This window comes from Prionailurus viverrinus, chromosome B2 (assembly GCF_022837055.1).
Source record: "Prionailurus viverrinus isolate Anna chromosome B2, UM_Priviv_1.0, whole genome shotgun sequence".
NCBI lineage: Eukaryota > Metazoa > Chordata > Mammalia > Carnivora > Felidae > Prionailurus > Prionailurus viverrinus.
In genome coordinates, this window is record NC_062565.1 from 135,206,331 (window position 1) to 135,223,633 (window position 17,303).

Below are 17,303 nucleotides of genomic sequence, written 5' to 3' on the forward strand. Positions count from 1 at the left end.
AAGTTTGAAGTGAGTTTTAGATGTCCAGAAGGAGATGTCAGGCAGGTAATTGGCTAGATTAGTGTGGAACTCAAGGGAGAGCGCTCCCTTGACATTGGAGATACAAATGCCTCTGTTTAAAGTGGTATATTTGGATGAAATTACACTGCGGAGGAGTGTAGGTATAGTTGAAAAGAAACCCTAGATCGAACTCCATTGTCCACCAACATCTAGATGTGCAGGAAAGGAAGAGGATCTGACAAAGCTGAGAAGGAGCTGCCAGCAGGTAGGAGAAAAACCAGAAGAGTAGAAACCTCAGAAGCCAAGTGAGGAACTTGTTCAAAGGAGGAGATTGGTTGACTGAGTCCTCAGCTGTGGTTAGATGAGGACTGGGGACTGCTTATGAGGTCTGACAGCCTGAAGGCCTGCGGCAGCTTTGAGAAGTATAGTTTCAGTGGAGAAAAACTGCGAAAGCCTGATTGTGTAGGCTAAAAGAGATTAGGAGGGAGAAAGGGAAGACACTTAGGTACAAACAACCCTTCCTTTCCAGGAGTTTTAGCCCAGAAGAGGGAAGGGGCAGAGAAACGAGCTGATGGCTGGAGTGAAGTCAAGGGAGGCTAGCTCAAGTTGAGCAGTGTTGTAGCTCATTTATCACCCCTTAAGCTATTTTAAAATACCATTTACTAATTTTCAGTACTCCTCTTTTCTCCTATAACCCATTGTAATTTTTACCTGTGTGACATAAGCTGAAATCACATAGACGAAACAATTAAGGAATTTAATTAAATGATAATAAAAAGCTAAAAGGCTTTACTATGCATGATGTCTATATATTCTGTGGAAGACTCAGAAGTTCTACCATAACTAAATTTAATAAAAAATATTTTAATATCTACTGTTATGCTGAACAGTGCTTACACAGTGCTAGCTACATGAAGGGAACAAAAGAGACCTAATTCCTATATTGATGGAGTTTATAGATTTGTATTTTTTAAGCTTATGTTAGTTAGCAAGGTTAAATGAGAAATACTACAGATAAGAAACCTGTTTCAAAGAGATTGTCTTATTGTTAAATTTATCATAAAATGACATCACACAAATAGCATTATATTTAAATATTTTCATGTTATTTAGGTTTAATATACTTACATACTATTTATATGCCAAAAGGGCTTTCAAAATTAAACATGGTTTCCATTAGGAATAAAAAGAAGGTAGGTAGTTCTCAACTTTGGCCACATCTTAGAATTACTTGGGGAAGTGTTAGAAATCCATATGCCCAGGCCACTCCCCAACCAATTAAATCCAGACCTTTGGGGTTGAGCCTCAAGTAATAGTATATTTTAAAATACTGATTTTATTAAAACAGAGGGAATAAAATGCCACTGATCCCCTGAGAATGAATTCATTACACATTTAAGGATTAAGTATATCTGGAAATTAAGAAAATGTATTGGGTTATATAGCTCATTATTAGACAAAGCATGCAAAGTCATTTTTAGAACCAAACTTTATCAGGTTCCAAACTTTAAAAATTTTGAGTAAATAAGATAACTCACCTCAGATTCTCTTCTAATATTAAGAAAAATGTCAGTAATGTTACTCATTTTCCCCGTCTAGAAGAATGAGGGAAGACATCCTTGACAATAATTTCTTAAATGCCTTTTGGCACAGCCATTATAAGGCATATAAATAGGGATGAAACAATCTAAAAGTTTGACATCAGGAGTTATAAATTGAAAAGACAGTATAACTACATGGAAAACATTATAGGACTAAATAATATTTTGATAACTTATATTAAATGTTAGGTACTAAAGCACGTGCCCTGTGTATTGAAATTTTAAATCCACAACAATATTCATTCTCTAATCAGTTCTCATTAAAATTTTTTTCTTTCTTTCACAGAAAATGCTTGGACAGAAGAGATGAGTACTATTTCCACTAAGGCCTAGAATTGCCTACTGTACAAATAGTCCTGATCAGGCAATATACGAATGGCCCAAGGAAGCCACCAAATTGATTTTCAGGTTTTACATGACCTGCGACAAAAATTCCCTGAAGTACCTGAAGTTGTTGTATCCAGGTGCATGTTACAGGTCAGTGTGCAATGATTTCTGCATTCATTCATACAAACCTGGGTTGTTGTTTTTTTTTAATTAGAAGAAAACTCTTTTATCTTCCTGTTGGCACTCGTGTGCTCCGATGAAAAGAAATGAACTTTGGTGTCTGATAGCCGTGTGGCCTTTAACGAGGTGTTTAGGCTCTTTGGAATACAGATAGTACCTACCTTGTGAAGTAGACGTGAGGACTAAATGAGAGCCCAGTATAAAGCCCTGATACATGGTCCATACTTACTCTGAGCTCGCTTCACTTTTCCCCTGCACTTTTTAAAAATTCCAGATCTTCATTTGAGAGTCAGGAAATCATTAAATAAGGAGTCAGGAAACTTGGGTTCTGATCCTAAATGAGCACCCCAAGCGCACTTGGCAAGTAATATGCCTTCTTTATACTTTAGTTTGCTTGTCTGTGAAATGAAGGAATTTGACTTCAACGGTGCCTCAGGTTCCAATTTTAAAGACAAAAGTTTGTTTTTATATGTTTTAATTTAATCTGTAGGTTTTCCAGTTGTCACTAACCAGCTAATAAATGTTTGCATTTTTCTTACGTGTACAATCTTAGAAATCCATAATTCTAAATATTTGGTGGTAGTTGTGCCTTGTCATTTGATTAAACTGGAAATCTCTCCATCAAAAACTGCTTTTCCAAGCTTGTTAAAAATAGAGATATAAAAAAGTAATTTGGGCTCAAACATACTTTCTCTTGATAAATTAATTTAAAAGTTTGAAATTGCATGAAATTTTTAAAGGCTCGATATCTGCTTGATACAAGTGACTACATTTTGTTCATACTCCTGTCACCTTTTATCTGTACATTTAATTGCTCTACCTGCCTGTAGCCTAATCCAGTTTTGGTCTCTCCAGTCCTCCTTATTACTTCTGCCAACGTGTCTTTCTAAGTGCAGATTTTATCATGTTTTTACCTGCTTAAAAACCTCATGATTGTTTTTTCATACCCTTCAGAATAAAGTTCATATATTGCGAAGAGGGCATACCAGGCCTGTGATCTGGAATCCTGCCTTCTTCTGCAGCCTGGTCTCTTGCCCAGTCCTTCCTCCTCACACCCTATGCTGCAGACGTCCTCAGCTGATTGGAATTCTCTGAACATGCCTCGCTCTTTCTATAATATAGTGTTTAAGAGCATATGTTTTGAGTTAATAATCCTGTATTGTATACTTGAAATCTGCAAAAAGAGTGGATCTTAAGTGTTCTCACCACCACTAAAAAAATGCACAGAGACAGAGACAATGTGAAGTGGTGAATGTGTTGATTAACTTGATTGTGGTAATCATTTCACCATGTATAACTATATTACATCATAACATTGTACACCTTTTAAAACATCACATTGTACAACCTTAATATGTACAGTTTTCATTTATCAATCATACCTTAGTAAAATGGGGAGGAAATAAATAAATAATAAAATTTTTAAATAAATAATCAAAAAATAACATATGTTTGGGGTGATAAACAGATTTGAGTTCAAGTTTTGACAGTTACTAACAGTAATTTAATTAACCTCTCTGGCCCTCATTTTCCTAACTATACAATGGGAATAAAAAACTTAACAGTGAATTAAATATGATAAGGAAAGTAAAACCACCAGTAGGATACCTGAATCATAGGAAGTGCTTAATAAATGTTGGCAGCCATTACTAATAACAATAATAATAGTAGAAGACCTATAATAAATATTTGGTGAATGAATCAGTAATCCGCTAAGAGTGGAGTCAGAAGTAAAGAAAATATGGGGAGGAGCAGAGATAGTGGGGAGTGTTTCCCCCTAGAATCCAGGTACCTCTTTCTAACTTTTCAAATAGACTTTTGTAATAAAATAACGCTATGCTGAGAGATAATAAAATAACCCTATGCTGAGAGTTCAGTAAGTCATTGAAAAATAGAAAAATAATACAATTTCTTCAATAAAATGTTATAAGACTTGATATGAAAGAACTGCCAATTTTTAAAAAATGTAGTCAGTAAGCATGTATTCAACTTTACCAAAAAATAGAAAATAAATGATTTTGAATTCCTTTTGGGCGCTCAGTAGTAACACTTTTACCATGTTAGTCTGGTTTCACAAAAGCGAACTGCCCGAAGGCAAGCTTCCCAACACCTAATGATAACTGAAATGAAATCGGTTTTGCTTGCAAATTACCCATGTGACAGATCACATTCTTTTAAATTGAGTTGATGATCATTCCGGGCATCCAAATAATGTAATTTGTATGTGCTAGAACAAGAAATGTTAAAAGAAAGGGATGGGGAGAGCTCCTCTGAAAGCACAGCTAGGGTGCACATCTTCCCAAATTTGGGGAGATATTTTTAAACTGTAAAAGTAAATTTAGCTACCTCTAAATGTACTTCTAAACATCTCTTATTTGGTAACAGCCTCTTCTTTTGGGAGCTGCTGTCCCTTTCCCAATTGGGTAGGCTTCTGTCCTTCCTCTGGAGGGAACCTCTCTGTAATAAATACACTGGTTCAGAACTTTCCTCGATGGAAAAAAACACGGTAAAGAAAATATAAGAAATTAGTCGTCAAAGGATCATGCCATGCTGCCACTGTGTTTACATGCTCTTAAACATCTTGCTTCTTCTTTTTTTTTTTTTTTTTTTAATACTTATTTTTGAGAGAGAGACAGAGCACAAGTGGGGAAGGGACAGAGAGAGGGAGACACAGAATCCGAGGCAGGTTCCAGGTTCTGTGCTGTCAGCACAGAGACCGAAGCGGGGCTCGAACCCACGAACCACGAGATCATGACCTGAGCCGAAGTCAGACACTCAACTGACTGAACCACCCAGGCACCCCAAACATCTTGCTTCTTAAGGACAGAAATATCTACTGTTCTTTTCTTGACTTTATTGACTGCTCAGATTCCTCTGTTTGGAACTGCCTGTATCATTTCCTTGTGCTGTGGATTCTCTAAGATGACAATATTATCAGCAGGTATCTGATAATTCATATCTTTAAAATTCATATTTTTAATTAAATATTAGAATGGTGTAAAAATACTGCATCGTTAACACTCTGACTTCCTTTTTTTAACTGAGTTTTTCAGTTCTCTTAAAATGACAATTGAATCTATAAGTTTAAAATTTGCTATTCTAACAGTAATGCATTAAGTAGTGTTTATTTAGTATTTGTAAGACTTAATATTAAGTACCATACATATCCTTAGGTGAAGTCTTCTCAGGTGACCTCTGCCCATAGTCCTTATCCCTACACCTATCATTCTTTATTCTGTTTGTGAACACATTAATTTCCTCTACCAGACCAGGAGATCCTTAGCAGTAATTGTATTTCTTTCTGTTTGCCTAAGGGAAGTTCAGTAAATTGGTTGAAGGGGTGAATGAATCAGTTAGAGAAGGATGATCACAGAGGATATTTTGACACTATCTGTAATCTCTGGGTCTATGTAAGAAGCTTGAGGAAAAATGAAAGAGGAACTGGAAATAATGAGTCAGACCTTTTTGTAGCTTTGAAGAGAATGCAGATTTGCATATATACAAAAAAGCAATGATTTTCAACCTTTTAGAATCTTACCCCACACCTCTTGTTACACTTAAATGGAGTCCCACTAAAAGTAACTAGGGCGTCTTTGAGAAACAGGTGATTCCTCTAGGGTAGGAAGTGTACAAGATGATCTTGGACATCTTGTCATATGACAAAACAAGCTATGAAAGGCTACTGGGTTCATGTCATGTATACACATGGACCAACTTGAAGTCCTTTCCACCAGCCTAAAGATCAAATAAGAATGACCACAATCGATAAACATCAAAACATTAAAGATGCTGGAGTTTGTGATGATACTGAAAATAAATCTTAGTAACTTTTAGGCGTTGCTAGAACACCAATTCATTATTCTAAAAACCAGTAGAGAGAAAGAAATTATTTACTCTGTTTCTTCTGTGCAAAGAGTACCAAATAGTTGAAGACAGCAAGTTCTTTGAGGAAGCATTGCAGCTAATACATGAAGAAGGAATCTTAGGGGCACCTGGGTGGCTCAGTCAGTTAAGCATCTGACTTTGGCTCAGGTCATGATCTCTTGAGTTCAAGCCCCGCGTCGGACTCTGTACTGACAGCTCAGGGTCTGGAGCCTGCTTCACGTTCTGTCTCCACCTCTCTCTGCCTCTCTCCTGCTTGTGCTCTCTCTCTCTCTCTCTCTCTCTCTCTCTCTCTCTCAAAACTAAATATTTTTTAAAAATTTTTAAAAAAGGAATCTTACAGTTGAGATATCCCAAATATCGGCATTTTGCAATCCCTAATGAAATAAAGATTCTAAATAGCGATCATCAGTAACTGCTAGAAATCATTAGCTGTATCAGGCTGATAATATCAGAATCTACCAATCAGCTTGAAAGTCATAAAAGGACAAGTGGATTATTATGCCCCCTTTGTGATGCAGTAAGTAACAGACGCTATAAAGAGTCTTGCCAAAAATTTGTATATGAACCTGCTTATACTTAGAGTTACAACTACTAATTCACGATGAAATACAGGGGATATTGACACCACAGAGTGCACCCATCCAGTCTAGATGGCAAATTCTACTGGACAAATGACTGTTTTTCAACAAACAAATGGCTAGAGAATTTTTTAAAGACGGGAGGATTAATTATTACTAGAAATTTAAGAGGCATATCAGCCAAATTAAATATGTGGACCTTTCTTAGTTCCTCCTTCAGGCTAACTAAAAAGACATTTATGACTTGGGATTTCAACACTATTTAGATATTAAGTGATACCAAGTATTGATTATTTTAAGGTGTGATAGGGACCTTGTGATTATGGTTAAGTCCCTATTTTTATTTTATTTTATTTTTATTTTATTTTATCTTATTTTATTTTATTTTATTTTGAGAGTGTGTGTGCCTGCATATGTGGGGGAGGGGCAGAGGGAAAGAGAGCGTGAGAATCCCAAGCATTAGGGCTGCATCCCAGGACCCTGCAATCATGACATGAGTCTAAATCAAGAGACACTCAAACAAGTGAGCCACCCAGGCGGCCAAGTCCCTATTTTTAAAAGATACATATTGAAGTATTTACAGATGAAAGCGAAATAATGTCTGAGACTTGATCTAGCGTTGTGAGGGGAGTAGCTGGGGCATATACATTGGTTGAAAAAAGATTTTGACACTGTTACAGATGGATGATGATATAGATGAGTTTATCGTATTTACTCTTTAGTTTTTAATATTTTAATTTTTAATACATTTGATAAAAGGTACATTTCCTTTTATCTTGTTATGGCCTTATAAAATCCCTGTAAGTATACGACTTGTCAGTGTTTTTCTGATAAGAAAATGATGTCTGTAGAGGGTAAATAACCTAAGTGCATGTGAGTTATGACATAGCTGGGATTAGAACATATTAAATAATCAGATTTTATAAAGGATTGACGGGATTTTTGAGAGCTCAAGAGAATTAAGGAAAAAGACTTTGTAAATAGGAGTATCTCTTTTAAAAAAGGAAGTGTGGGATTGGATTTGGTAGACACATTTTAATTTGGGGATGTTGGCAGAGAAGAGACGAGAAGATGGGGTCTTTGTGAGCTTTGGTTTAGTAGGGAGAATTTGCTAGGAACAGCAATAAAGGTAACTTGAAGCAAAAAGCACCATTTAGGTTTGGCAAAAGGTAAGGTCTAACTATAGTGAGTAATTGGTTGATAAAGATTGTGGTGACTTTTAAAATTTTATTTGAAAAACTAATATATATCAATTCAGAGTTATGAGTAGGGTAAAAGAATTTTTACAGCATAAGAGATTTGAGCTTTTGGGGCGGAAATAAGTCAAGCCTTGCCCACTATATTTTGCATTACCTGTTCAAACTGTGGACTGTCATTTCTTAACAAGACTTCAAGATGCCTTTTGTAGTTCAGTTTTCTCTAATAAGGTATTATCTCCTATCAAACCACCTGTAAACATTTTAACCTGGTTACTTATCTTTTTTGTGTCTAAAACTGACCTCTTTCTGTCAGGTTCCTAATCTTCCAACCTCTCTGAAGTCTCTTTCTCTCTTGTAGACAAATTGCGTTGACTGTTTATTTGTAATCCTTCATAATTTGTGTCTACTGTCAAACAGTCCTTATTTCATGTCTTCCAGTGGTGGTCTTATCAAGAAGTTGCCCCTTTCCTTTTCATATGAAGTATCAACAGACCACCCTCCCAAAATACCCTGTGTCTGCACTTCTCTGTTCATTCACGTTCAGTGGCTCTCCCCACGGCCTATATCTGGTCCTAACTTTAGTGTGACTCATTTTTCAAAACCCTCAATTATAGGCATACCTTGGAAATATTAAGGGTGTAGTTCCAGACCACCACAATAAAGCAAATATCATAACCGAGCCAGTCAAGCGAATTTGGGGGGTTCCCAGTGCCATATAAAAAGTATGTTTATACTGTAGTCTATTAATGCAGTAGCATGATGTCTAAAAAGAGAATGAGCATACCTTAATTAAAAAATACTTTGTTGCCAAAACTGCTAGCCATCATCTGAGCTTTCTGTGAGTCACAGTCTCTGCGCTGGTGGAAGATCTTGCCTTGATGTGGATGGCTGCTGACCGATCAGGGAGGTGGTTGCTAAAGGTTGTGGCAGTTTCTTAAAACAATGAAGTTTGCTACATCAGCTGACTCTTTCACAAACGATTTCTTTGTCGCACGCAAGGCTGTTTGATAGCTTTTTGCCCACAGTAGAACTTCTTTCAAAATTGGAGTCCGTCACATCCTGCCACTGGTTTCTCAGCTAAGTTTATATAATATTCTACATCATTTATTGTCATTTGAGCAATCTTCACCAGCAGTAAGTGCCATCTCAAAAAGACCACTTTTTTCCCTCATCTGTTAGTTTTAGCATGAGATGACGCATTTCAGTCACTTCTTCAGTCTCTGCTTCTTACTGTAGTTCTTCTGCTGTCCCCACTACATCTGCAGTGACTTCGTCCACTGAAGTCTTGAACCACCTCAAAGTTGTCTGTGAGGGCTGGATTCCACTTCTTTCTCACTTCTCTTAATGTTGGTATTTTGACCTCTCCCCGTGAATTACAAATGTGTTTAATGGCATCTAGAATGGTGAATCATGTCCAGAAAGCTTTCAGTTTACTTTGCCCGGATCTATCAGAGGAATCACTGTCTGTGGCAGCTATAGCCTTACAAAACATATTTCTTAAATAATGAGACTTGAGGGTCAAAATGATTCCGTAAGCCATGGGCTGTAGAGTGGGTATTATGTTAGCAGGCGTGAAAACAACATAAATCTCATTGTACATCTCCATCAGAGCTCTTGGGTGACCAAGTGCATTGTCAGCAGTAATATTTCGAAAGGAATCTTTTTCTGAGCTGTAGGTCTCAACAATGGGCTCCAAATATTCAGTAAACCATTTTGTAACCAGATGTGCTGTCATCAGGGCTTTGTTCCCTTTTTAGAGCAAAAGCAGAACAGATTTAGCATAATTTTTAAGGGCCCTAGGATTTGGGGAATAGCATATGAGCATTGGCTTCAACTTCAAGTCACTAGGAGGCGTTAGCCTCCTAACAAGAGAGTCAGCCTGGTTTTTGAAGCTTTGAAGCTGGGCATTGGCTTCTCCTCTATAGCTATGAAAGGCCTAGATGGCATCTCCTTCTAATAGAAGGCTGCTTCATCTACACTGAAAATTTGTTTAATGTAGCCACCTTTGTTAATTGTCTTAGCTAGATCTTCTGTATAACTTGCTGCAGCTTCTATATCAACCCTTGCTGCTTCACCTTGCACTTGATGTTATAGAGATGACTTTTTTCTTAAACCTCATAAACCAACCCCTTCTAGCTTTAGATTTTTCTTCATCTTCTTCACCTCTCTCAGCCTTCACAGAATTGAAGAGAGGTTAGGGCCTTGCTCTGCATTCAGCTTTGGCTCAAAGGAATGGTGAAGCTGGTTCCATCTTCTATCCAGACCACTATAACCTTCTCATATCAGCAATAGGGCTATTTCGTTTTCTTATCATTAGTATGTTCGCTGGGCTAGCACTTTTAATTTCCTTCAAGAACTTTTCCTCTGCACTTACAACCTAGCTCTCTGGCACAAGAGGCCTGTCTCGGCTTTCAACATGCCTTCCTCACTAAGCTTAATCAATTCTAGCTTTTGATTTAAAGTGAGAGATGTGGGTGGCTCTTCCTTTCACTTGAACACTTAGAAGCCATCGTAGGATTATTAATTAGCATAATTTCAGTATTGTGTCACAGGGAATAGGGAAGCCCAAGGATAGGGAGAGAGAGTAGTCGGAACATACAAATTTATCGGTTAAGTTCATCATCTTCTATGGATGTGGGTCGTGGCACATCCATAGAATTCGTGGCACCCCAAATCTATTATAATAGTAACATCAAAGATCACTGGATCATGGATTGCCATAACAAACATAATAGTTACCAAAATGTGACACAGAGACATTAAGTGAGCAAATGCTGTTGGAAAAACAGTGCCAATACGTTTGCTCAATGCAGGCTTGCCACAGACTTTGAATTTGTAAAAGAACAACAGTATCCGCAGAGCACAGAAGCACAGTAAAACGAGGTATGCCTAATTTAATCTCAATCTTTTTTTTTCTTAAAATCTTAAAATCTCCAATAAAACCTTTAGCTCCAACTAAGTCTGTTGAAATTACCTTGTTTAAAATATGCTTTTGTTGATCACACTTACATCTGTCTTTACTCCTGCCATTCCCTTCACCTGGAATTCTTTGTTCCTATCCAAGTCGTGTATAAACGCATATCCTACTGTATATAAAACCCATCAGACTACATGTCCCTTAATAACAGTTCTTTGTACAGTAGCCTACAGTACTGACTCTGTCAAACTTCAAAACCACTTGGCACATACTCCTGTTTTAATAATGTTACCTTTTCATAAATCCACGGTTTGTCTCCCTAATCGAGTTCCAGAACTCTTCTAGGGAAAGTTTGGTTTTATAGGTCATTGAGTTTTTCCACAGGCTCAGACTACTGTGCATATTTTGGGTGTTCAGTAAATATTTTTATGGATGATTTATGAGTAATGATTGGTCAGTCTCTTGAGGATTCTTTGGAAATAATCTGGTTGCTTTTTTGTTTTTGTTTTCATTTCTGTGGAGTAGATTTGTATGGTACTGTCTAAAGGCAGAGATACGAACTCCATTACTCTAGGGCCTCCCTGGAACTTCCATTTCCTATATATGTGTGGGGTTTTTTTACACAGGTTAAGGGGAAGCATGTAAGGAATTGAGATGACTTTGTTGTGAATTTTCGGACTTTTTATATTTCAACACTCCATACGTGATTTTTTTAAAAGGTCATTAGTGTAAAACAGTTGATACAGCATTTGAATGCAGGACATCTAATTAATATATAATACTCGAGTGGTTATGTTTTGTTCAACATTCAAATCGTGTTTTTAATTCGGTTATACTTTTACTGTATTTGCATGAATCCATTTTACTTACAAAACAGCTCCTAAAACAGAACCGTGACCTGGTTTGCTGTCAGCTATTGCTAGAGAGCTTTTCCATTAAGTTAGCAGTGAGGATTGTTATAATTCCGTCATTTGCACCAAAAATAGTTCTTCTCAAATTAAAGATTCCAACAGATCTGTCAGAATTGTATTAACTAGTCGCTAGTTAATCGCGTAATATTTTAGTAGTGATGAGCATGTGAGCATGAGCTTCTGGTTGTTAACATCAAGCTGTTCTTATTTTTGTTTTATAGAATAATAACAACCTGGATGCCTGCTGTGCAGTTCTCTCTCAGGAGAGTACAAGGTATCTTTATGGTGAAGGAGACTTGAACTTCTCGGATGACTCTGGAGTTTCTGGCCTACGCAATCACATGACTTCTCTCAACTTGGACTTGCAGTCGCAGAATGTTTACCACCATGGGAGAGAAGGACATCGAGTGAACGGAAGCAGGACTCTGACGCACAGCATTAGTGATGGACAACTTCCAGGTGGTCCGGCCAATAACGAGCTATTTCAGCAGGAGCCACAGACAGCACCAGCTCAAGCTCCTCAAGGCTTTAACGTTTTTGGAATGTCTAGTGCATCAGGTGCTTCAAATTCAGCACCGCATCTTGGATTTCACTTAGGCAGCAAAGGAACATCTAGCCTTTCTCAGCAGACTCCCAGATTTAATCCCATTATGGTGACGTTAGCCCCAAACATCCAGACTGGTCGTAACACTCCTACATCTTTGCACATACATGGTGTACCTCCCCCTGTACTGAACAGTCCACAGGGAAATTCTATCTATATTAGGCCTTATATTACGACTCCTGGTGGTACAGCTCGACAGACACAACAGCATTCTGGCTGGGTATCTCAGTTTAATCCTATGAACCCTCAACAAGTCTATCAGCCTTCACAGCCTGGCCCCTGGACTCCTTATCCTGCATCTAATCCTATGTCACATACCTCAGCCCAGCAGCCAAACCAGCAAGGCCACCAGACCTCTCACGTCTACATGCCCATCAGTTCACCTACTACTCCACAGCCACCGACCATTCATTCATCTGGGAGCTCCCAGTCCTCTGCCCATAGCCAATACAACATTCAGAACATTTCGACAGGACCTCGAAAGAACCAGATCGAAATCAAACTTGAACCCCCACAAAGAAACAGCTCTTCAAAATTGCGTTCCTCTGGACCTCGAACCTCCAGCAGTTCCTCTTCGGTCAATAGCCAGACCTTAAATAGAAATCAGCCCACTGTTTACATAGCTGCCAGTCCCCCAAATAGTGACGAGATGATGTCCCGTAGTCAACCTAAGGTCTACATTTCGGCCAATGCCGCCCCAGGAGATGAACAGATCATGAGGAATCAGCCCACCCTCTTCATATCCACAAACTCCGGAGCATCTGCGGCCTCCAGGAACATGTCTGGGCAAGTGAGCATGGGTCCTGCCTTTATTCACCACCACCCTCCCAAAAGCCGAGCAATAGGCAATAACTCCGCAACTTCTCCTCGAGTGGTGGTCACTCAACCCAATACAAAATACACTTTCAAAATTACAGTTTCTCCTAATAAACCCCCTGCAGTTTCACCAGGGGTGGTGTCCCCTACCTTTGAACTTACAAACCTTCTAAACCATCCTGATCATTATGTAGAAACAGAGAATATTCAGCACCTCACGGACCCTACTTTAGCACATGTGGATAGAATAAGTGAAGCACGGAAGTTGAGTATGGGATCTGATGATGCTGCCTACACTCAAGGTAATAATACGGAAGGTGGGGTCACTTTCCATGGTGGGCTTATTGGTGTATATTGGATTTCACCGTAGACATGGCTGTCAGCATGATTACTGCATCTTTTAAGTGTTGCCCCATCTCATACTGTTTTTAAAACCTTTGAGAGTATTCATGAGCTTTGAATTTCAGTTTTATTATTGTGTAAGTTAAAGTTTGACCGATAGGGTCACAACTTCAGAAGTATCCACTCTTGTTTGTTTACTTTGTTTTTTTTTTTTAATGCTTATTTTCTTACTTGAGAAGAGAGAGAGAGTGCATACGGGGGAAGGGCAGAGAGAGAGAGAATTCCGAGCAAGCTCCACGCTGTCAGTGTAGAGCCCGACACGGGACTCGAACTGACAAACCACCAGATCATGGCCTGAACCTAAATCAAGAGTTGGATCCTTAACTGATTGAGCCACCCGGGCGCTCCTGGTCTGTTTACTTTCTTAATGTTTGCTTTTCAGGTAATTCTCTTCTCCGTGGTGATGCTTACCTGCCCTTTAAAATTTCTACAAACACACATCTTAGTAAGAGATGAGTGAATTCATACAGTAAATCTGCCTTCTTCAACCAGGCGAATTCTCTACTTACTCTTAAGGCATTTTCATTTTTCTAATATGACGTTGTTCATCTTATTTTATGTCAAAAGCTAACTTCTTCAAGTCCTAGAATAATTCAACTCAGAGACTTGATTTCTATTCTAGATATTTGTCTCTTTCAGTCACCCTTAATCATCCATGAACGCAGCCTTTCTTTTTATTTGGAATTGTGAATAAAAACAATAGTTTTCAGTCTGTCTCTCTTGATTATCCTTTTCTGAAATAGACTAGTTGATATTGACATAATACTAAATGATATCTGTATTAGTTCCAGTAGAGATAATTTCTGTCATACATATTTTATTTGGTCCCTTAAGTTACGTAATCTTCAGTAGGAAACTGTTAAATTCATTCAGATAAGAAAGTGGAGGGTAAGTGTCTTCTTGACTATTGATGTAGATTTGTAGATTGGCTGCGAGTCCTTTAGAGTAACAACATGTCGTACTCATCTTTGTGTCCCCAGTGAATTGTTCCAAGTACTGTAGGCAGGAAAGTACTATATATATCATCACTCCCACGCAGCCACCTACTACCCCTAGTACCACTTGTCCTTTTAAAAATTCCTAAAAATAGGGGCACCTGGGTGGCTCAGTTGGTTAAGCTTGCGACTCTTGATTTCAGCTCAGGTCATGATCTCATGTTTTGTGAATTCAAACCACTAGTCAGGCTCTGCACTGTCAGTGCAGAGCCTGTTTGGGATTCTCTCTCTCTCTCTCTCTCTCTCTCTCTCTCTCTCTCTCTCTCTCAATAAATAAACTTAAAAACAATTCTAAAAATAATGATTTCACTGCTGAGTTTCTCAGAAAAGCCTGATTGTTTTGGCTTATTTTATGTTTCAAGTAATTAGATTCTTGTGATTTTCAACTCAAGCTGGACTGTGGTGTTTTCAGATTCCATAAACACCTGTGCAGCTTTCAAATTAAGATGCCCAGGTCTTAACCCAAACCTGCTCAGTTAGAATCTCTGAATGGTGAAGCCTAGTGTACATGTGTGTTTTCAAAGGTCTGTGGGTGATTCCAGTTGCACTAAAAATTGTGCTAAAACTTCTGTTTGTTTTCCATATATCTGTGACTAAATTGGACCCAGTTTGTTTGTTTGTTTGTTTACTTTTTGAGAGACAGAGAGGGACAGAGGAGGGGCAGAAAGAGAGAAGGAGACACAGAACCCAAAGCAGGCTCCAGGCTCTGAGCTGCCAGCACAGAGCCCGATGCAGGACTTGAACTCAGGAACCATGAGATCATGACCTGAACCAAAGTCAGATGCTTAACTGACTGAGCCACCCAGGTGCCCCAAACTGGAACCATTTTTGTTTGGTTTCAGTGGTATATGAATTTTTAATATACCACTGTTTATTCCACTGATACTTAATTCTTACTCTTCTCCCAAAGTCCTCCCTTCTCCTTCTCTCCTTCCATCAAAATAGCAGATTTCCTGTATTCATATAGTTTGCTATTTCTTAAATGGAGAATAAATTGTTGTATGAAGACGATTTGGTAAAGGGAATTTTCAATTGAAATAGACATGATGATCACATTTAACTGGATTGTAAATATAAAGTGTTGCTTAAACTTGCTATCTCCCAGTTTTTCTCATTCTCTTTGGAATCTACTCTAGTCAGGATTTTTTCCACTATAGTCAGCTCTTGTTAACGTCATGAGTGACAGCATTGTTACAAAACCTATCTGTCTCCTTTCAGCCCTCATCTTCCTTGATGTGCGTACAGCCACATTTACCAGTGAAGCACCCTCTTCACGGTGAAACATTTTATTCATTTGACTTCTAGGATACTATAAAATTTCCACCTTCCTTTTTATTCTTTGCTCGTCCTCCTTCCCTCATCTCTCATCTCTTCATCCTTCCACTTCTCAAAGAAGTGGGATCAATGCCTCAAAGCTTAATCCTTGGGCCCCTTCTCTTTTCTGTCTGTACCATTCCTTAGGTGATTCATTCAGCCTTATGACTCTATAAATACTATGTGCTGATGATTCCCTAATTCATAACCTAGACTTAATCCCGAATTTCAAGCCAGCTTATTCAACTACTTATTTAACATCTCCATTTGAATGTTTACTGGCCGTCTCAAGTTTTCCGTGTCTGAAATACCTTCTGCTATTCCCTCCAGCTTACTCTCCCTGTAATCACTTTTCCCATCTCAGTTCATGGCAATTTAATTTTTTTTTTAATTAGGCCAGAAACTTCAGAAACACCCTTGACACCTTCTTTTTTTCGTATTTCACATCTAATCTGAAAATCTATCAACTCTAACCTTCAAGGTGTATCAAGAATTCTCTCTTCTTACCACCCCATTATCATCACTCTGGTCTGACCCACCATCATCTCAAGTGGATTATTGCAGTAGCCGACCTGCTTTCATTCTTGCTTCCTTATGGTCTTCTTTCAGCTCAGCAGCCAGACAGATGCTGTTAAAAAACGTAAGTCAGATTATATCACTCTTCTGCATATGATGGCTATTTCATTCAGAGTAAAAGCTATGAACCCTTATGTGATCAACTGCCCATTGCTCATCTCTTTTCCTTCTGCTTACCACTTCCAGCCCTATTGGTCTTCTTGCCAATGGCCTTCCTTAAACAATGGAAGGGATGCCTTGGGATCTTTGTACTTGCTGTTCTCTGTCTGAATTCTCTTCTCCCAGAATCCAGTTAATTCCCTTTGGATCTTTACTCAGATGTCACCTTTTCAGTGAAATTATCCCTGGTCTCCCTGTCTAAATCTCCATGCCAGCATTTCCCATCTTTCCATCCTTGCTTATTTTTGCTCAGAGAGAGGAAAATGAATAATCTAATAGTAAGATACATAATAACTAATAAATACCTGCTGAAAGCTTACTATGTGCTAGGCACTTTTCTGAATGCCCATTTATTTCCCACAACCAGCTATAAAGCAGACACTAGTATTATTCCTGTTTTCAGATTAACATACTTAGAAACAGACAGGGTAAATACCTTGCCAAAGGACAAATGACAAGATTCTAACCTAGGAAATTGACAGTGGAGCCCACACTCTTAAACCACAGCACTGTAACCTCTTTCCACATTTTAAAAATAAACCCTCTGGATAGATGCTTCAAGTTTGTCTTGCAGCTTCACATAACCCCTGGTTCACCACTGTGGGGGCGACACGTGCCCCAGTTTAAGAAGCGTGAAGCTAAAATATCACTCAATAAAAATAAGTAAAACAAAAACAGGCAGCTATAGGGAAAGAAATCACAATATACAGATATAATTAGAAAAACGACTTGAAAAAATAAAGCAGTCCCCTGGAGAAAGAAGTATAGGGAGCACTAGACTTCAAAAGGCACCTGAACATTAAAGAAAAAAAAAAAATGCTGATGAGTGAAGGCCCTGG

At 38.4% G+C, this 17,303-nt stretch overlaps 1 protein-coding gene across 7 annotated transcripts in view; it reads left to right on the forward strand.

Moving 5' to 3' along the window:
• The window catches only part of TAB2 (TGF-beta activated kinase 1 (MAP3K7) binding protein 2), a 90,475-nt gene that overhangs the window by 40,913 nt on the left and 32,259 nt on the right, over positions 1-17,303 (forward strand). For 6 of the 7 annotated variants that reach the window (XR_007152078.1, XM_047858123.1, XM_047858127.1 and 3 more), the window contains 2 exons: positions 1,888-2,078; positions 11,820-13,320. Coding sequence is in view for 6 of the 7 variants with exons in the window: in XM_047858123.1 (XP_047714079.1) it covers positions 1,977-2,078; positions 11,820-13,320 (1,603 nt within the window). In the remaining variant the exon portion in view is untranslated. Of the gene's footprint in view, positions 1-17; positions 266-1,887; positions 2,079-11,819; positions 13,321-17,303 lie in introns of those variants that run through there. The other variant, XM_047858126.1, reaches the window with a different exon arrangement.